Raw genomic sequence first — 22,577 nt, forward strand, 5'->3', positions numbered from 1 at the left:
TTCATTTGGTCCCATAGGTCATATTTGACCTCCCAGGACGATAATAGAACTATCTATCTATCTATCTCTCTCTCTCTCTCTCTCTCTCCCTCCCTCTCTCTTTCTCTCTCTCTCTCTCTCTCTCTCTCTCTCTCTCTCTCTCTTGCCCTCTCTCCCTCCCTCCCTCTCTCTTTCTCTCTCGCTACTCAAGGACCTCCTCTCTCTCTCTCTCATCCTGTTTCTCTCTTTATTTTGCTGATTTTGTCTCTCTTTCTCTCTCACTTGACTATCTCTACCTCTCTCTCTCTCATCACACATTTAATAATTGAATATCAGAAGACAACAATGATAGAATTCACTCTCTCTCTCTCTCTCTATCAATCTGTCTCTCTTTATTTTCTTGATTTAGTCTCTCTTTCTCTCTCACTTGTCTATCCCTACCCTCTCTCTCTCTCTCTCTCTCATCACACATTTACTAATTGAATATCAGAAGACAACAATGATAGAATTCACTCTCTCTCTCTCTCTCATCACACATTTACTAATTGAATATTAGAAGACAACAATGATAGAATTCTCTCTCTCTCTCTATCAATCTGTCTCTCTCTTTATTTTCTTGATTTAGTCTCTTTCTCTCTCACGTGTCTATCCCTACCCTCTCTCTCTCTCATCACACATTTAGTAATTGAATATCAGAAGACAACAATGATAGAATTCACTCTCTCTCTCTCTCTTCTCTCTATCAATCTGTCTCTCTCTTTATTTTCTTGATTTAGTCTCTCTTTCTCTCTCACTTGTCTATCTCTACCCCCCCCCCCCTCTCTCTCTCTCTCTCTCTCTCATCACACATTCACTAATTGCATATCAAAAAACAACAATGATAGAATTCATTTTGTTGAAAACTCAAAACAAAATATCATCGTTTGCACAACTCAAGGTAAATGTGATAGCACAACAAATACTACATTATTACAACAGTCTTTTTGCACTCAGTAAAGTTTTGAGCTCATTATCAGCCAGACTAGACTGATGGATGAACATGTTGTTGTTTATGTCCATTCCAAACACTCTCAAGTAGATATAATACAAGTGTTTGCAAGCCACATAGGTCATTCCTTCCCCTAACCTCCTTTGGAAGTCTCTGCAAGTACAACTAGGATTCCTAGCTACTGTGACTCGATATTTCTCACCACGTAACTGTTGAGATGTCGAGCTCTACACCTTGAGTTGGCATCCACTACGGGTCTTGGCCGCTTACGGAATTTACTCACTGGCGCGTTAGGTGATCGACACGGAGGATCTCTGCCAGTGATTCTACAATTGGACTACACTTATAGTGCCAGCTTAGTACACTTCTAGCGAGTTCACACTTAGTGACCGCATGTACATATGTGCTACTTTTCAGCTTTAGTACTTAGTAATTTTGCACTCTCTTTTCTGTGAAGAAGAAGAAGAAGAAGAAGCTTTCCATCTCTGTGTGCTTTGTGCTTGTCTTGTGTAGCTCCCTTGCATCCTCATTCTTTACATGGTATCAGAGGCTGGTGTAGGCAAGAGAGGCTAAGAGCATCACAATCCCTTCGTTCGCAATCCACGACCAGATGCCTCCAAAGTGCAGTATACAGAGATTTACTGTACAAGTACAGTGGTTGTATGTACGCTTGATTGTGGACACTCGTTGAGTGTAGAAAGCGTTACAGGTACCACGATAGCAGGTTCAACAGATTGCAGGTTTTTGCAGATTGCAGCTATTTTGTCTTAGTGCTTCAAGATGTCTGACGGTTTCAGTCAGATTGTTACTGAGAAGCTTGAGAAAAATAACTACCCTGCATGGAAGTTCAGAATAACAAATTTCCTAAAAGGAAAAGGTTATTGGGACTATGTAGAAGGAGACAATGAAAAGGAACCAAAGATTCCCGAGGCAAATGCTACAAAAGAACAAAGGAAAGCTTTGAGGGACTGGCAACAAGGTCAGAGAAAAGTGATGTATTGGCTTTCTATGAGCATCACAGATGGCATGATGGGCTATCTACAGGATGCTGAAACCTCCACCATTGCATGGAGAAACTTAGGTAGAATGTTCGAGGTGAACACCAAGGCTAGGAAGCTTCAACTAAAGTCGGAGCTAAATCAGGTTAAGAGGAACAACCTCTCAATCAATGATTATGCCTTGAAGATCAAGAGTATCATTGAGGCTCTTGGATCTATTAAAGTCTCAGTGGAAGACGATGACATTGTCCGTGCATGCTTGGATGGTCTAGGAGATGAGTATGTACATTTTAGGTCTTCCATGAATACAAGAGACGACATTCCCGTGTTCCAAGATTTGATTTCTATGCTTATTCTTGAGGAGAAGAACCTTGACACATCTTCTTCTCATGGCAGAAATAATTCTGAACAGGCCTTCTATTCTAACTCCAACAGAGGTAGAGGTAGAGGTCGTGGTCGAGGCCCAAGGGGTTGCAGGGGCCAATTTCTGGAAGGTCAATCAAATCAAAACAATACAGGTGGCAGGGGAAACCAGTCTCAAGGCAGGGGAAGTCAAAGAGGTCGTGGAGAAGGATCAAGCAGGCAACAACATACTCCAGATAGCAAAGAATGTTGGACTTGTGGTGAAAGAGGTCACATGTCACGTGACTGTCCAAAGGGAAAAGCAAGTGGAAAGAGAGAACAGGGCAACTATGCATCTACTAGCAGAGATGCAGATGACAGCAAAAACGAGCGCATGTTTGTTATGCAGCATGTAATGAATACAATGACTGCAGAGAATTCCACCCAAGATGATGTTTGGTATGTGGATTCAGGTGCCTCTAATCACATGACGTCTCGTGGAGAGTGGTTTAGAGATATGCGCAAACCAGATGTGTCAGGCTATGTGCAGACAGGAGATGACACAGCTCACCCCATTGCTCATGTAGGGGACATACCTCTAAATACGAAGAGTGGGAAATCAAAGTACTTAGCAGATGTACTTCATGTCCCAAACATTACAAAGAATCTTGTTTTTGTTGGACAAATGGAGCAGGGTTTGCAGGTTCGCTTCAATCCAAATGGCTGTTATGTAGAAGATTTCCAGAATGGTTGTAAGCTGATCACAGAGGGCAAATGTGTGGGCAGAATGTTTACGCTGAATGTAGACATGCCTGAGGTAAAAGCTGCATTATTTGCACAGGGCACAGGTGTTGTGGCTGATGTTGACATTTGGCACAAACGCATTGGCCATGTCAATGAGCAGAGATTGCGCAGCATGCAATCAAAATAGATTGTAAAAGGTTTGCTCAAATTCAAGGTGGATGGTATGCATAAAGTGTGTGCAACATGCCAGTTTGGAAAACAATCAAAGGGCTCATTTCCACATGAGCGCAATGTATTTAAAAAGCCACTTGAGGTGGTGCACACAGATGTTTGGGGTCCAACCGATACTGCAAGTATACATGGTTGCAGGTATTATGTCTCTTTCATTGATGACCATACAAGGAAAGTATGGGTCTACTTCATGCGTAACAAAAGTGAAGTGTTTGGTCACTTTCAAGACTTCAAAGTCATGATTGAGAAGGAGACAGATATGCAAATCAAGACATTGAGGTCAGATGGAGGGGGAGAGTACTTCTCCAATGATTTTTCAGATTTTCTGAAAATGCATGGTATACGCAGGCAGTTTACATGTAGATATACTCCACAACAGAATGGGGTCGCAGAAAGGAAAAACAGGCACATTGCAGAGGTTGCACGTGCATTGATGAATGAGAAGAACATGCCTCATCATTTCTGGGCTGAAGCCGTAAATACAGCTGTGTACATTATGAACAGGACACCTACAGCTGCGGTGCATGATGTAACATCTGAGGAAAAGTTTATAGGTACAAAGCCTGATTTGGCACACTTGAAAGTGTTTGGCTGCATAGCTTACGTGCATGTACCAGATGAGTTGCGTAGGAAATTGGATCCTAAAGTAGAGAAATGTATTCTTGTGGGATATTCCCTTGAACAAAAGGGGTACAGGTGCTACAATCCTACTACACGAGAATTACGAGTGAGCAGAGATGTAGTCTTTGATGAGATGAGCAGTTGGTACAGTAATGCACATGGCACTATTGGGGCTGATATAAAAGATGATGTGGTTGTACAAAATGTGAGGCCACAGTCACAGGTTTTGAGTGGACCACAAGAGTCCTCTTCTCATGGCTTTGTTGAGAAACCATGGAATGGTAGACTACGTACGCAGGTTACTCCACCAACAGGTACAGGGAATGTATCACAAAAAGGAAAGGAAAAGGTTGATGAACCTCCCTTTATGGCTGATGCATCATCAGGTTTTTCACATGTAGACATGGATTCAAATGGTTCTGAACAAAGTCTTGATGAGGAATTTGGAATTCTGGCTGTCAGGACACCTGGTGTAAGGAAAGTACAAGAAGATGCTAGAGGGCAAAGGAGTGACCCAGGACCGCACAGATCTAATAGAGTCAAAAATCCAGTTCAGAAATTGACTTATGATGGGTATCTAGCGCATCACCAAGCCTACATGGCTAAGGTGATACAGGATGTGGAGCCCACATGTTTTGAGGATGCAATTGGAAATGTGCATTGGGATGATGCAATGAATGAAGAGATGGCTGCATTGGAAGCAAACGGCACATGGGAGTTGGTGCCATTGCCAAGTGGCAAGAAAGCTATTGGCTATAAATGGGTGTATAAAACCAAGCATAAGGCTGATGGTAACATTGAGCGTCACAAGGCAAGGCTGGTCGCAAAGGGTTATGCACCGACGTATGGCATAGACTATGAGGAGACCTTTGCTCCAGTGGCAAAGATGACGACTGTGAGAGCTGTCATAGCAATGGCTGCATCTAGAGGATGGATTATGCATCAAATGGATGTAAAGAATGCCTTCTTGAATGGTGAGTTGCAAGAGGAAGTGTATATGGATCAGCCATGTGGTTATGTCGATCCAAGTTACCCAGATTATGTATGCAGACTTCTCAAAGCTTTGTTTGGTTTGAAGCAGGGCTCTAGAGCATGGTATGACAGGATTGCCAAGTATCTTGTCAGTATTGGTTTTAGGAGAGCTCATGCTGATCATTCACTCTATGTACGTGAGAGTGATGTGGGGATTGTGGTCATTACCATATATGTAGATGACCTTATTATTGTTGGTGACAATGCTATGGAGATTGACTATGTGAAGGGTCTTCTCAAACAGGAGTTTGAAATGAAAGATTTAGGCGAGTTGCGCTACTTTCTTGGCATTGAGGTGATCAGGACTCCAGAGGGTGTATGGCTATCACAGAGACAATATGCTTTGGACATGTTGTCAAAGTATGGTATGGCTGATTGTAAGCCAATTTCTATTCCCTTGGATGTGAATGCAAAGCTGAGTGCAGAGAAGGGTGATGTTGTTGAGAATGTCAACATGTACAGGAAGATTATGGGTAGTCTAATCTACTTGACTATCACGAGGCCAGACTTGAGTTACATAGTAGGCTTGGAGAGTCAGTTCATGCAGCTTCCGAGGAAGCCACATTTGGATGGAGTACGACGCACACTTAGGTATGTGCAAGGTACTCTTGACTACGCATTGTTCTATGCAGCAGATGCACCATTAGCATTGTATGGATATACAGATGCAAATTGGGCAGGTAGCATTGTTGATAGGAGATCTACGAGTGGCTTCATGTTCTCTTTTGGGAGTGCTGCTGTTACTTGGAGCATCAAAAAGCAGCCTACGGTTGCTTTATCGAGCACAGAGGCCGAGAACAAAGGTGCAGCAGTTGCGGCGTGCGAGGTAGCTTGGCTACGCACATTACTTGAGGACTTGGGAGTGCAGGTGGGCCAGCAGATTTTCATCCATTGTGACAACCTCAACAGCATGCAGTTGGCTAGGAACCCAGTGTTCCATGCCAGGACCAAACACATAGAGGTCCATTACCACTACGTTCGAGAGCGAGTGTTGGCGGGCGACATCGACTTGGTCTACGTCAGCACAGAGGAGCAGATAGCGGATATCTTTACCAAGGCCCTCGGAGCTGAGAAGCTTCGACGTTTCCGGACTATGCTTGGACTCTGCGACATGCAGAGCTCGAGGGGGAGTGTTGAGATGTCGAGCTCTACACCTTGAGCTGGCATCCACTACGGGTCTTGGCCACTTACGACATTTACTCACTGGCGCGTTAGGTGACCGACACGGAGGATCTCTGCCAGTGATTCTACAGCTGGACTACACTTATAGTGCCAGCCTAGTACGCTTCTAGCGAGTTCACACTTAGTGACCGCATGTACATATGTGATACTTTTCTGCCAGTGATTCTACAGCTGGACTACACTTATAGTGCCAGCCTAGTACACTTCTAGCGAGTTCACACTTAGTGACCGCATGTACATATGTGATACTTTTCAGCTTTAGCACTTAGTCATTTTGCACTCTCTTTTCTGTGAAGAAGAAGAAGAAGCTTTCCATCTCTGTGTGCTTTGTGCTTGTCTTGTGTAGCTCCCTTGCATCCTCATTCTTTACAGTAACTTCAAGTTTGGTGTTACTGCAATGAAGACTTCATGCTTACCGATCTTTACCATTTCCACTTGTTCGATGACCATTTCTAGTCCTAAAGCACTGTCGATCCTTTTCGATGCCTCTTCAGAAACACCTGTCCTATACCTGCCCGCACGCCTTTGCCCTTGAACTTCCATAGTTTCTGTTGCGATATGAAACCCCGCTAGCTGCAAAGACTTTACTTCTAGCGTTGTTAAGTTCGTGCTCTGTGCCACTGGCCACTCAAGTGGAGGCCTTGGAGGCCGCATCACAATATATGGACATACATCCCACACATGTTTGACATCATCACTACAAAACCATACCCATGTCTCATTGTTACGCCCCTCCCAATTGCGTTTCCCCCAGAAACTTGGTGCCGTTTGTTCCCTCTTTGCATAAATTCACCTTTTTCTTGCACTTTCCTCCTTTGATTTTTCCTTGGCAAGTGAACTTAGACCCTGGTTTGCACCTGCGGATTGCCCAAATGGTGTCATTTATGTCAACCTCGATGGCCCTAATTGTCACCCCGTCATTCTCCTCATCCATAGAGTGATCTTGGATTACCTGTGATGCATCTCCAAATGACAACTTTCGAGCCTTTCTTTGTCGAGCAACATTTTGAGTGACATACTCTGGCCTGTGTGAACTATTTTCCTCCTCGCCTATAACATTGCCGAATGTCTTGTGTTGCCTTGTCGTTGTAACCCGGTCTCCAAAAAACTATGGCACGTTTGGAAGATCAGTTCTTCCAATTGCATCGTTCACAACACGGCTACTCTGTGATGGAGTAGGTGTGTGAAATTGTCGTGAAGCTGCCCTGTCTCTCATCTTGCTTATGCTTGGTCCGCTTCCTATATACTTACCCTCTGTATATGCCATTCTTTTGGATTGTTGAAGAAGAGTGTTCCCAATATCCGAAACTGTTGCATCGAACAAAGAAATTTTAGGCTTGTGACCTTCACCTGCTAGCCATGAAGTGTGACGTGACTCTGAGAGATTTGTTCGAGGGACGACCTCGATGTAATAGTCATCTAAAGCCTACAAAAAAATAAAAAAATATACTTCTTTGATATCATGAAGGGTCTAATTAAATGGACATCCTACAAACTATTGTAGAATAAATTAGAAAACTTACACCAACAATTTCCTTCCTCCAATGAGGGTACCTCACATGCCACCAACTCAACCAGCACTCCATTGGGCCTAGATTCCCATCTTCCACCTTTCCTGTTGCCCACCAAGCTCGAATGAACCGATATTGGGCCTCTGCATCTTCAATGCTATGCGTGCACTGCCACATTCGACACAGTCGTTTGTGCTCGTCTTGAAATATATTGAGAACATATTTTGTGGTGTGGATCCCTAGACTTTGTTCCCAATGGAAAAGGCATGATCTCTCCCTACCTTTCATCACCATATCCGGACCTCCATTGAAAATTGTGCGCACCGCATTCCAGTTTGCTTGGGCTTCATCTGCCATAAAGCCAACAAAATCTGGTGGGGGCACCCCATTGTGCTCTAGCACGATGATCATTTGTTGCCAAAATATCATATGTGTTGTAGTGTCCTCTTCTTTCATCTCACATATGGCAATTGTCATTAATTCTTCGACACTGAACATCAACACAAAGCCACATTAACATTTAAGTATGTGTCAATATGTGTTTAGTAATCTAGAATTTGTTCTAGAATAGGTTGTAGGATGTATTGAACATAAAATTAAAAGAATTAAATTAAAACTTGCCTTGGATCGTAAACATGGGTTGCCATGGTTGTCCATCCTTCTACCCGTCTAACGTGATCAAAGCAAACCCACGCTCTTTTTAGATCTCCATTTCCATTTCTTTGCATTCTATTGACAAGATCTATGCCTGAGCCAGGACCTGTTGTCGACATCTTGAATACAAAACATCTATCCTCCTCTCTATTAGATTGACCGGGAAAAATCATTCCGTGGATAAACACAAATGTCAAGCGTCTCTTTAAGTCAATTATCAATGACTCCTCTCCATGAGCACTCGACTCCCCACGAAATTTATGCACCCAATTCTTAATTCTGCGTAGAACATCATGAAAGTTTAGAAATATATAAGACTCTAAGGTTATAAAGTATATTAAAATGCATTTCCCATACCTTTGGCTTTTAACAAGAGGAAATATTTCTTGAAGTAGAACTGACAACTCTACTTGTCCAAGCGAAGTGCATTCACCTGAAGAAGGTTGAAGGACAGATTGGGAAATAAGCTTAACCACCTCCATTTGGATTTTTCTCGGCCCAGCTTGGATGCCAAGCGAATCAACGGCCTCAGCCACCAAAGACTTCACCCTTGCAATGGTACTTTTGGATGAACCTAGTTTGACATCATGGTCATGGAAGCCTTGGTGCACCATGGCTCGAGAATAGCGTTTGTTGGTTGGCATTATGTAGTATACTTGGCAGTTGCAGGTTTTTCGAATAGCAGGCACATGTTGACAATAGAAGCACTTTAAGGTTCCATACTTTTGCAAGTCACCATTTAACATTGGTCTCTCAATTAGTTTACCTGTTATTCCATGCCTACAATTGTGAATTTGACACTCTTCCCTTGTACATGAAAAAAAAGAATAATGAATTCTTGTCCAAGACGAACGGTTGGGTTTTCCTGTAGATAACACTTGCGAGCACTCTGCAAACACACATTCGAAATCACCTCCGCAATAGATTTTCCTTATAGTTGCTGGAAATTTGATGTTTGTGGTTGTTGGTTTTGTCCACACATGACCATCCACTGATTGCTCCATTCCATCCATAGCTGACCTCTCGATATTAGGCTGAGGTGAAAATTCAAACACCATGTTTCCATTGTAGCTTGATGGAATTTCTTCCACCCACTCCCATTCCAATGATGCAATCAAGGTCTTCAGCTTCGGAGATCTCATATTGGGATTTAACGCTAGCTCCACTATGCTAAAGGAATCACTGATCGGTGCCCGGTCCTTCTTACATCCCTCTTGTAGTGGGGAGTCTAGGTTGACCACCACATTTTTGGGTGTTTTATTGGTGGGGTCAAAGTGAAAGTCTTCTTTCTCTTCATCAGAAGAAAGCAACAGTATTTCGGCAGATTGTAGTGTTGTAGTAGCTTTCACAGGGGAATCCAAGAATGCAACATACTTTGTGGAAACTTTAGCATCCAAAACATAAAGAGGAGAGCTATTAACTTTTCCTGCATTCTGCAAAAGAAATGTTGACGGTTCACCTTCAACAGATTTTGCTAGGGAAAACACATTATAACCAGCTGGTGCATTTATGTCAGCTCCAGATAGAACCAACAAAGATCCTTCCGATGATAGGTGGTGTGGTTTGCCAACCCCCACACCACCCACGTGAATGATGAAATGAGAGCTTTCCACAGAGAGAGAGAGAGAGAGAGAGAGAGAGAGAGAGAGAGAGAGAGAGAGAGAGAGAGAGAGAGAGAGAGAGAGAGAGAGAGATGGAGGTGGGAGGAATGTGTTGGCAAAGTGAGGGATAGGAGGAGAGGATGAGAAGGGGAGATAGAGGAAAGAGCAAGAGATAGTAGTGAAGGTGTCCTGAGCACGGGATGTAGGTACAGCTGAGAGAGAGGTATGTGGATGTAGTGAAGGGAGGGACAGCTGGAGGGAAAGATGATAGAGAAATGGGCTAGAGTAGATAGAGGATGTTATAGATAGTCAAGAGGGAGAGAGGTTGGAGGAGAGAATTGAGGTAGAGTGGATAGAGGTTTGTATAGATAGTTAAGGGAGGGTGAGGTTGGCGTAGAGCTGAGAGAGAGGTTGGAGTAGAAATGAGGGATGGTGAGTGATGCTAAGTAGAGAGGTAGAGGAGTAGAGATGGTGAGTGAAGGTAAGTAGAGAGGTGGAGGAGGAAAGATGGAAAAAAATGGTAAGCTGTATTGAGCTATCTCTTTATATAACTCCTTGATACAAGTGAAATGTTGAGAGTAGGGAGGGTGGAGTTTGAAATGGTCACAAGCAAAAAAAAACAAGAGGAGTCTGTTTATACCACGTTAAAACTCGGTCCTCTCTCTCTCTCTCTCTCTCACACACACACACACACACACACACACACACACACACACACACACACACACACACACACACACACACACACACACACACACACACACACACACACACACACACACAAACACAAACACACACACACACACACACACACACACACACTTTTCTTTCTTGTTAATCTCTCTCTCCCTCACACACACATGCACATACTGAAGGTACGGTATCTTGTTCATGCAACCTTCCCTCATCTTGCAATCTTGTTGGGTTGTAGCTTCCATTAAACATGTCAAAACTCTGGAAGGATTGCACGCTCATTGATGTTGCACATTGATGTTGCTCCAAGGCTGTGGTGGTACTATTGCAACACATGGAGCTTTCAATGTCGAGCTGCAATGGGTAAGAACCTACGTTCCCTAAAAGATGGGCAATGGTCGAATGTCTATCAATACAAGATGATAAAACTAGAATTTTAGTTGATTATGTAGGCTTTGAAGATGAATTGCTTCATTAATTTTAGACATGATTTCCTTTTTGTGAGGTAATTTAACTGCAGGATAAGATCTCAAAAAATGATCTCAATTGTCAAAAGGGAATAAAGAGTAGAAAATCTTGAACTTTTGGACTTTTAAAAGTAAAAATAGTGAATTTTTTTGGCCATCGTTAAGTCGAGCTATGAGTGGAGCTTACGTAGGATTACGTAGGCTTTGAAGATAAATTGCTTCATTAATTTTAGACATGATCGCAAAAACCGATCTCAATTGTCCACAAGGAATAAAGAGTAGAAATTCATGAACTTTTGGCGTTTTAAAAGTCAAAAATATCAATTTTTTTGGCCTTTTTTAAGTCGACTATAAGTGGAGCTTACGTAGGATTATGTAGGCTTTGAAGATGAATTGCTTCATTAATTTTAGACATTATCGTAAAAACCAATCTCAATTGTCAACAGGGAATAAAGAGTAGAAAAACTTGAACTTTTGGCATTTTAAAAGTCAAAAATATGATTTTTTTTTTGCCTTTTTAAAGTTTTGCTAAAAGTGGAGCTTACGTAGGATTACGTAGGCTTTGGAGATGAATTGCTTCATTAATTTTAGACATGATCGCAAAAACCGATGTCAATTGTCCACAGGGAAAAGAGTAGAAAATCTTGAACTTTTGGCATTTTAAAAGTCAGAAATATGAATTTTTTTGGCCGAGCTAAAAGTGGAGCTTACGTAGGATTACGTAGGCTTTGAAGATGAATTACTTCATTAATTTTAGACATGATCGCCAAAACCAATCTCAATTGTCAACTGGGAATAAAGAGTAGAAAATCTCGGACTTTGGGGATTTTTTGCCTTTTTAAAGTGAATTTTTTGGCCAATTTTTAAGTTTAAAAAAAGGGAGCTCCCTTTTTTTTTGCCTTTTTTAAGTAAAAAATAAAGATATCGCTATTGCTCCCTGTGTTTTTAAAAAAATCCTTCTGTGCCTAGCAGCTCCTCACGCACGGTAAGCTCTCTCTCTCTCTCTCTCTCTCTCTCTCTCTCTCTCTCTCTCTCTCTCTCTCTCTCTCTCTCTCTCTCTCTCTCTCTCTCTCTCTCTCTCTCTCTCTCTCTCTCTCTCTCTCTCCCGGCAAGCATTCCTCTCTCGAACCAGCAAGGCGTCGCGATTGTTGTCAAGAAACAGCTTCAGCAGACCAGGGCCAACGGGTTCGTCACGGGGGACAAGAGGAAGACCTGCAGTAGACCACACGCGGCTGGAGATCCTGCGAGGTTGATGAGTAGCAGCAGCACCCGCAGTGGAGGCATGTCGGCGAACAAGACAGGAGCAGGTGGAGGTGGGGCGGGGGGTGGAATGAAGATGTGGGTGAGCCACATCTACGACGCCCACTCGCCTCCCCAATTGAGGCAAATCTGCCATGCGACAGCAGCCTTTCCGCCTCTGACGTTTCTTGACAGTCGCCTATGGCATTTCAGTAAAAAGCATGGGGCAGGCTCATGTTCATTAAAGCGGCCTCAAGCTTATGTTCAATAAAGCGGCCTCAGACCATGGTTATGTTCAGTCATAAGCATGGCGACAAGCATGGCGTGAATTGCCTCCTCAGTCGACAAGCATGGCTTGAATTTTTGCCTCAACCGACAAGGGCCAGCGTTTTCATGAAGGGGCAGGCGAGAGATCAGTCAGCGTGCTTAGCCGACAAGGGGCTAGATTATGTTCAGTAAACGGGCTCAACCGACAAGGGCCATCTCTCTCTCTCTCTCTCTCTCTCTCTCTCTCTCTCTCGTACTTGGAGGGATGGCAGATATGGAACTGCTTTTTTATTTTGAGGTTTGGTAATTTTATAAGGTCATTATACCATGAGAGAGAGAGAGAGATGGTGCCGCATGTCATGTGATCCTTATAAGGTCATTATACCATGAGAGAGAGAGAGAGAGAGAGAGAGAGAGAGAGAGAGAGAGAGAGAGAGAGAGAGAGAGAGAGAGAGAGAGAGAGAGAGAGAGAGAGAGAGAGAGAGAGAGAGAGAGAGAGAGAGACTCTAGCCTTCAATCTGGCTGTGCTTGCATGGTGGGCAAGCAGGGTATAATTTGTATGGGCACAAGTATGCAGAGATTTACTCGTGGAAGGTGTGCTAGGCGAGCTGAGGAATGCCCATATGCTCACCATATTCCTGGAAGTGGTGATAGTGATTATACTGTTGTAAGAAAGATTCCATGTGAAATGTCTCCTTATGTATACCCCTCATGACTAGAGTGTGTTGATCGAGATCGACGCTTGCTGCTGTTTGAATTTGTAGCAAAGCATGTTCGCCTTTATTGTGTGTCTGTCTGAGTGTGTTTTATATTTGTGTCTCTCTCTCTCCCCTCTCTATAGTATAAAAATAAGAGTAAAGATTGTGAGGACCATTTTATGTTGTTGCTCCAGACAGGTATGGTCCTCCCTTCTTTCCTCCTCCTCCCTCTCTACCACCTCATCCCATTCTCCTACTTCTCTACCCCCTTCCTTCTCACCATCTCCTTCCCTCTTAGCTATCCTCTCTCTATCCCTCATCCTCTCCACCTCTCTCCTCTTCCCTCCTCCTGTATCCCTCCCACCAATTTTATTTCTTCCTCTTGCTATCCCTCACCTTTCCTCCTAGTCCTCTATCTCCATCCATGTACTCTGTTGGCCATCCTCCCTCTCCCTGTACTTTTCTCTCTCCATCCCTGTCCTCTATGTCGGCATCCTATCTCTCTCTCTCTCTCTCTCTCTCTCTCTCTCTCTCTCTCTCTCTCTCTCTCTCTCTCTCTCTCTCTCTCTCTCTTTATGTTGATGTAAGACTAAACAAAACCCACTTTACTTTGTTGAAGGTGTTGCAGTATTGGAGAAAACAAAATCTAGAGGACATTCATCCACATTCGGCTGTACAGGTCAGACTTTAAACAAATGCCGAAGCATTCTATTTTTTTGAGATTCATTATTCACATGCAATCTAGTATAGTTAATATACAGCTTACCATCTTCATAGCATTTGTGCATTGATGACAATTGATGTTTAGAATGTAGCTATCCATGATCTCTCTCTCTCTCTCTCTCTCTCTCTCTCTCTCTCTCTCTCTCTCTCTCTCCGCAAGGATTTTATATGTGAAAATAAAACTTATGTGAATATCAAGAAGAACATCACAACATGAGGGAAGTAGTGTGTAATTCAATTTCTTGCAGAAAACAGATGGCTACGAAAAATTTGTCTTTTAGCAAGAATGAGCACGTGGTGATCTTAAGCAAGGGCAAGGAAGTTGGGAAAGGAATTATGATACAGTCTCTACCCCACGAAAAGCTACATGGAAGAGAGTTGCCTAGAGGCACGTTGGGAGTAGCCGTCCAATCGACATCAAATCCCGGTCTCATGTTGCCACATGTTCCACCCATTGACGATGATGTGTGCACCTTAGGTGCAGCAGTGGGTACAGTTGTGGCGTGGCCGATACGAGAATTGGTAATGAGACCTCTTAATTTTATTCAGTCTTACATGCTCTCTTTTTAAAGAAACATCGAACATTTTGTGTCCAGGCAAAAGGGCAACGAACTGTATCCTCTGGAGGTTCAGTACCTGTCGCTCCAAGAGCCACTAGCATAGCATCGGGTGCTATGCCCAAACCAAGCGTTTCAAAGCCTCCTCCAAAGACTCTTGCTGCAGAGGTAAGCCACCGGAGTTTATTGCAATGTTTACTCATGAAATTAATCGTTGTTTGCGAGTAACCTAGCCTAATAATTATTTGCCTACGGCCAAGTAGTCGACGAGTGTCAAGAAAAGAAGTGCAGATCAAGCAAGTGAAGTCGTTGAAAGCAAGTGGGTCACACGAGCACATAAAGAAGAGGACCCTATCTGGGAGCCCCCAAAGAAAAAGGGTAGAATTCCTTTGAAAAAGGAAGGTGCTAGCACAAAGAAAGAAGTCACCAAAGTGAAAGTAGTGCAAAAGCCAGTGAAAGCCAATGCAGAGGGCACTACACAATCCGAGGTACCAGCGCCATCAAAGGACAAGGTCCCTATTGCGAACAACTCAAGTGAAGAAGATGATGAAAGAGAGGATGCGGGGGATGAAGATTGCGGTCTTTTTACTATTATCGAGAAATCCACGCTGAAATGGGATTTGCTCGACGACACTTTGCACCACCTTCAGGTTGGTAATTTCTAAAATGGTATGCTCCTCTAACATTTCCTGATTCAAACTACAAGATCAAAAGCTATTCAAGTACGGTTATACAGGATACTCGCAAAGTACCACTGCCACCAGTGCCATTGTGCCGCTTGTTACCACATCCAACGATACAGCCAGTGCAAGATCATGTGCACAATCTAGCTTTGGAGTTCTCTAGAAATGGATACGTTCCACATCGTGCCAGGTTCATGCTTTCAATAAGGACTCTAGATCTAGATTCAGTAGAAGTTAGTCATGCTATTTGGAAAACCTGGGATCCAATCTGGATGCAACTTAATGAGGATTTTGAGAAACAATTGCATAAATCCGGGTGGGGGGACGTGAAAGGAAAAATGTTGTACACATGGATGGGAATCACCATCTTCGGGCATGGAATGCACAAATTGATACAGGTAGTCTACTTTATACACTTTTGTTTCTGACTCAATGTCAAGATGAGATGAATTTTGTGAAACTATGCAAGATAATTTTGCTCTGCAGTTCACAAAGAGGAGCCTAAGTACCATTGCTGTGTGGAAGCTTGCATGGTTAAGGTCACTAAAGAGAACGAGGGAGAAGTTCTCACTGTGGTGGTATGCTTGAATCGGTAAGCTTAGCTATAACATAATTAACGCATCCTAGTCGAATCGATAAGCTTAGCCATAGCATGAGTATTGCTTCCTAGTCAATTTGATAAGCTTAACTATAGCATGGTTATCGCTTCCTAGTCTTTTAATGGTGTAAGTTTTGTTGCCACATCATTAATGACAAAGGCTACGTAAAAACTTCCTTCATAGATATGCTATGTATGGTAAGAGCAATGGGCACAACCAACATGGATACATTGCTTAAGGGTTTGGAGGAAGATGTTCCAGGATGGTTGCAACGAGAATTAGATGCTGAAATGAATAAGCGTGGGGGGTTGCGAAGACGCTGGTACAAGGTCCCTCTTATCGTGCTATCCCAACTACTATATCCGATAAGTTTCATTGTCCTTTACGTTATTCTCACCATGACAATGTAGTGGATCAAACAAAGAATGAACTAATGTGACGATTCAGGCAAAGTATACAAAGGCTTTTCAATCTGTGAGTAATAAGCGAAATGAGCTCTCAACGGAGGAGTTCACTACCCATTACCGTAACGCATTCTATATGGCTGACAAGAAAGCCCAAAAAAATACGCAACGGGCATCCGCAATTGCGGATCCTAACTTAGGAGAGGAGTGGTGGAGGTAAGATTAATAGGGGTTTATTTCAAAGGGAGTTAAGTTTACATTCACGTGCTGCTTAAAAAAATTTAACATTTGTTTCTAGATTGCTTATGGACATAGATTGGAGTAGGAGATCAAAGTGGTTGACAGATGATCGAATATACACTCTTGCATGCGCCGATCTACCAGTCGATCATCGTAGCAATGTGCTAAGGGCCTTGATTAGCGATGATCCAACCACATTATATCCAAGCCTAAAATCAGCGCTAAGTAAGGTCATTTTTCGATAAATGTTTCAAATAAAAAGAGTATAGTAAACAATAACATAGTTGTGTAATAATGTAGACGACCACTCCGTATTTCGCACTTGGTTACGTCGAGAGACATGGTGGAATCGACTTGTGAACGAGGCTACGAGACATTATACGTTGCTGAAGAAATCGTGCCGCCTCCCTGAAAACGACACCCTAGTGACAACTATAAGGGAGTGGCAACTGAGGTACAGTGGCACATTGTTTGAAGTGGAGTGCGAGAGATTGAAAGGTGGACTCAAAGGTAATAAGCAGAAACAGAAGGAGGGTACTAACATGGCCGCCAAACGGGCATATCATGTAATTGATTGCTTCAATTTCTAGCCCTTTGGTGATGTTTACCCATATTCTAGAAAACTCCGATTTGTTAAGTACTATACCAAATATTTACTCTGTTTGAGTATAATGGACATTTAGAACAACGTAGCATGAGGTACATGAGATTTTTTTACATTGGGAAAAAAGTTTTGCATATGCATGAACATCCCCTCTCATAGATAGACAATATATCCCCAACCATGTAAGCCTAGGCTCTCATTGTCTGGTCTTTCACAAAATGGATCCCAATTACTATGGTATGAGCTTGATTGAAGTAGTTGGCTTCTTCTCTGGGCTTATTGCACAAAAGCAAAATTTCATTCTCGTTTTTCTAGCATAGTCTTCCTACTAGAAATTGATACATAGCCAATTTCTCAATCAATTTTGAAGTTATAAGATGTGAAATTTGAAAGTTTTCTTGTGCTATGGTCATCAAAGTAACCGCACGTTTGGACCCTCTAAAGATCATTTCTATGGAAAATAGATACGCATCAAACAAACCATCATCAACTCCCTTGGGAGGTTCTCTTGAGGTTGATGAGTGCCGTCCTTTTTAACAACCACTGTAAAAATAAATTTGAGTAAATGATGAACCATCTCACCAAAATCCAACTTGTATTACATGGCTTGTGGACTAGATAGAGAAGTTCTTGGTGATCTACAAAGAACACAAACTTATTTTCCATTAAGTAGTGTTTAAACCTTCTGACAACATAAATCATTCCAAGGCCCTCTCTTTCTATTGTGGTGTAGTTTTTTCAGCTCCATTTAATTGCTACTAGCATATGCAACTAGATCAAGCTGATTCAACTTGGAAGCACTTAATCCCTATTTGCTCGGCTCATATTTATACAAAAGTTTCTCAAAAGAATGACAAAAAATTGCAGTAATGGCTCATAAATGGGATTGCTGGCTCATAGGTTAGTTGTGCAACTAACAACACTCGATGCCATCATGTTGTTTAACTATTTATCCATAAACTAATTATAACTAATCATTATATTTTAGTTAAACCATGTTGAGTTTTTTTTTGGTTTGCCAAATTCAATATTTTGATCCAAGTGTATGAAGTGTTTTAGGTCGAAATTCCTACATTGTTTTGTGTTGTATGTCCAATTATGCCGCATCTAGTCCTTTGTATTGATGTATTTTTACTCCATTTTGAATTTTCAGCTCCTAGCTAGTCCATGCATACTATGTATGTCTATTAACTTGCCTTTATATTTAATGTTTGCTTGTAGTGTTTCTCCACTATGGATACGCATCCAAGAGACAATTTGTGCATCCATTTGCTATAGTATGCATATCCATTTACTTTTGTGTTGTTATTGTGGTATTGAATCATGGTACTATTTGTTGATGGAATATATACTCTTGTTGATGGTGATGTGATGATATGGTTCATTAGAGAATCATTTGGATATTGCTGGTAATATGGTATACTATTGTCATTGTTGTATGCTATGGTTATATTTTGATACAAGTGACCTTTGACGTTGTTATTTATGTTTTGCATTGGGAATTGGTTCTTGGCTACTTGGAGTTCTACAATTTATGGTATGATTTGATTTGTTATGGGAAGTTTTGGATTACATTGCCTTGGTGTTTTTTCACAAACAAATTATGGTTCTAGTTTTTGATTCTTGGTTTCTTGGTTTTTGAGAATACATTTATGATAGCAAGAAGTTATGGTTTTTAGCTTCCAATTGGTTTGCAGGAGGAGTTGTGGGTGCTAGTATGATGTTTATGGCTTGCTTTTGTTACAATGCCATAAGCATCAACGTAGATAGAGTGAAAGTTAGAGATCTCTTGATTCTTTAGGTCAAAGTCTAGGCTCTTAGTTGCACGTGCTACAAATGGTCATCGATATGCCATTTGCAGTAGCTGCAACAAGAAAACTTGCAATCTATTAAACAGAAGGTACAACTTTGGTCATTCTATATGTGCCGGTACATACAAACATAAATATCAACACTTATACTAGTGGGTTTATGTTCTCACTTAGGAGTAATTCTATCACATATGGCTGCTTTGTGATAAACATAGATAGAGTATAGGGGTGGTGTAGTGGCAAAGAGGGAGCTTGAGAGGTCCCAACCCCACAGACTCTAAAGTCGTAGTGGGGTTTTTGATAGGTCTTTAGGCCTAATAAAAATTAGAGTCTCTAAGGAAGAAAAATCTAGGGAACACGCTCTTACCATGGCAATGGCTTGAGACTATAGCCCTAGAAAAAGACCTTGTCCTGTCTTGCAAGCACAAATGGAACAAAATTTAAAAAGACCTAAAACTCTTTTGGCCAATTGGGCTAAATAATCCTCTTCCAATGTTTTTTTCCCTCTATACAAGTGATGGCACAATGGTTGGTAGACTCCTCTTCCACTAAAGAAGTCTACTAAACTTTAATGCCTAGGGATAGATAGTTACCTCCACCCATCCATTATTGACAACCTTAGTCGATCCCAACTTACCACTCCACACTCACACATACTTATTTATTTTTTATTACTATCACATTCTTTTTACACTTAAATTAATGATTCCTTTTAATTTCTTGGAGCAATGATTCCTTAAGAAAGTATTGATAGCAACATTGAAAACATTTTTTTATCAAACAAACGTCTTTACACTTAAGACAAAGTATTGTCAACAAAACATTGCTCATAAAAAACCATGACCAATGCTCATCTCTATACAAGGGTGAAAAATGACACCCATTCCTTACTTGAATTTCAGGGTGGAAGAAGTCCTCACCCAAAAGTTTGGGGGTACCCATGCGCCTAACCAATTGCCCATACAACCGGACAGCTCTCCTACGATAATAAAACGATATCCTAACTCATGTAGAAACATCAAGACATGAATGTTTCTTTTTGTGGATATTATTATCTTAGGTTCTCAATCTGAATTTAGCTATAAGAGTTCACACACAATCTCAAGAGCTAATTTGCTAAATTTTCCCTTTGGTTTATAATAGAAATAATAGTTTTTTAATATAGTAATTTATTAAAATAAATACATGGCAAGATATTTTTATCCTAGGTTTGTCATGGTATACTTAAGCTTTGATAATTATCATATAACTTTTTGAGTTAATCTTCTAGTTTTCTTTTAATTATAGTAAATATAGAACATTTTCTATATAATAACTAGTAAAAATAAATATTTGAGATAAACATACTTATCCCAGCTTCTTAATAGTATATTCCAACTCTAAAAAAATATCTTATAAGTTCGTATACTAAATTACTAAGTATTCTACTTAGTTTTTTTGTTAAAAATAGAGAAATTAGAGCATAGTAATTAGTGAAATTAAATAAATCATTAAGATATTTTTATTATAGGTTTTTAATAATATATTTTAACTTTGAAAATTATCTTATAATTTATTAAGTTAATTTACTAATTATTTCTTTTAATTCTTTACAAAATATAAAGAAATTAGACAATAATAAGAAGTAGAACTAATTATTTTGATTGAAATATTTTTATTATGGATTCTTAATAGTATCTTCTTACTTTGAAAATTATCTTTTAAGATTATAAGTTAATTTACTTATTATTTTCTTTAGTTTTCTACTAAAAATAATTTTTTATAAAATTAGTGAAACTAATTATCTAACAATGATATTTTTATCACAAGTTCTTGATAGTATATTTTTACTCTAAAAAATTTCTTATAAGATTCAAAGTTGATTTACTAATTATCCCATCTAATTTTTTGCTAAAAATAAAGGATTTTGGAGTTTAGTATTATGAAAATACTTAATTGAAATTTGCAATAATTATCACAAGTTATTAATAATATAAATCTTTTTTAATAATTATATTGTAGATTTTTAAGCTATACTTTTATTTTTTTGCTAATTATAAGTTGAAAAATAGATATTTTTTACTCTAAAAAATACCAAAATTTTAAGAGAATTTTCTTATAATTTTTATAGTGTTTAAAGCTCTAACAATCAATTTATACTTATCTAAGTTCATTTGGCATATTTTCTCTTATTTAAAGTTAAAATTTAGTATTTCAATCCTAATAAAGATCTTACTTTGAAAATTATCTTTTAAGCTTATAAGCTGATTTACTTATTATTTCTTTTAGTTTTCTACTAAAAATAAAAAAAATTATAAAATTAATAAAACTAATTATCTAACAATGATATTTTTATCACAAGTTCTTGATAGTATGTTCTTACTCTAAAAAATTTCTTATAAGATTCAAAGCTGATTTACTAATTATTCTATCTAATTTTTGCTAAAAATAGAGGATTTTGGATTTTAATATTATAAAAATACTTTTTTGAAACTTGAGATAATTATCACAAGTAATTAACAAAATAAATTTCTTTTAATAATTATATTGTGATTTTCAAGCTATACTTGTAATTTTTTTTGCCAATTATAAGTTAAAAATTAGATAATTTTTAGTCTTAAAAATATCAAAATTTTAAAGATAATTTTGTTATAATTTTGACAGTCTTTTAATAGTGTTTAAAAAGCTCTAACAATCAATTTATACTTATCCAAGTTAATTTGGCATATTTTCTCTTATTTAAAGTGAAAATTCAGTATTTTAATCCTAATAAAGATCTTATTTTGAAAATTATCTTTTAAGATTATAAGTTGATTTACTTATTATTTCTTTTAGTTTTCTACTAAAAATAAAAAAATTCTAAAATTAGTAAAACTAAGTATCTAAAAATGATATTTTTTCACAAGTTCTTGATCGTATGTTCTTACTCTAGAAAATTTCTTAAAAAGATTCAAAGCTACCCCATCTAATTTTTTGCTAAAATAGAGGATTATGGATTTTAATATTATGAAAATAATTCATTGAAACTTGAGATAATTATTACAAGTGATTAACAATTAAATATTTTTTAATAATTAAATTGTAGATTTTTAAGCTATACTTTTACTTTTTTGCCAATTATAATTTGAAAAATAGATAAGGTTTACTCTAAAAAATACCAAACTTGTAAAGATAATTTTGTTACAATTTCGAGAGTCTTTTAATAGTGTTTAAAAGCTCTAACAATCAATTTATACTTATCTAAGTTAATTTGGCATATTTTCTCTTATATCAAAATTAAGTATTTAAAGATTAATATGTATATAAATTATCCTTCTTACTCAAAGAATTAGTATTCAATAATTTAATTATATATAATGAAGGTTATTATTGATAGTAAAAAGCCTAATCTTTCCTAATTGATAATATAATTATAAAAAAAAAATCTAAATTAATATGTCTTTCATTAATGTAACAGGAGTAGGGGGCTACTTACTTTGACTAATCACTTAGAGTTTTTTCTCTCTTAGTAATTTTTAGGAAGTTGTCAGGGTCTCCAAGTTTGACGAAAATTGTAAAGTCTAGGGTTTTATTTATAGGTTTCTAGCAAGGAAGGTCTGTGATTACCAACCCCCAACTTTGCGGCAGCCCCCCATCTCAAGAAACGACCCTTGTTGTTAAACCAGCCTCTGGCAGGTCCAAAATATCTCCCCAATACCTGTCCCAACTTGATTTCTAGAATTTGCTAACT

General features: G+C 39.4%; 2 protein-coding genes and 1 pseudogene across 2 annotated transcripts; 1 reads left to right on the forward strand and 2 right to left on the reverse strand.

Annotated features, from left to right (window-relative positions):
• Positions 1-882: 882 nt before the first annotated feature.
• LOC147445064 (uncharacterized) lies at positions 883-8,896 on the reverse strand (annotated as a pseudogene).
• A 155-nt stretch (positions 8,897-9,051) lies between these two features.
• On the reverse strand, positions 9,052-12,439 carry LOC147445065 (uncharacterized). The gene is made up of 3 exons (XM_086528167.1): positions 12,173-12,439; positions 9,263-9,898; positions 9,052-9,171 (listed from the first exon to the last, which is right to left on the reverse strand). Exons 1-3 carry the CDS (start codon positions 12,437-12,439, stop codon positions 9,052-9,054), a joined length of 1,023 nt encoding a protein of 340 aa, XP_086384293.1.
• A 1,786-nt stretch (positions 12,440-14,225) lies between these two features.
• LOC147445066 (uncharacterized) lies at positions 14,226-15,192 on the forward strand. The gene is made up of 3 exons (XM_086527999.1): positions 14,226-14,492; positions 14,567-14,695; positions 14,926-15,192. Exons 1-3 carry the CDS (start codon positions 14,226-14,228, stop codon positions 15,190-15,192), a joined length of 663 nt encoding a protein of 220 aa, XP_086384125.1.
• Positions 15,193-22,577: the final 7,385 nt, after the last annotated feature.

The sequence above is a fragment of the Adiantum capillus-veneris genome, chromosome 13, assembly GCF_014529385.1.
Source record: "Adiantum capillus-veneris isolate H3 chromosome 13, ASM1452938v2, whole genome shotgun sequence".
Taxonomy (NCBI): Eukaryota; Viridiplantae; Streptophyta; class Polypodiopsida; order Polypodiales; family Pteridaceae; genus Adiantum; species Adiantum capillus-veneris.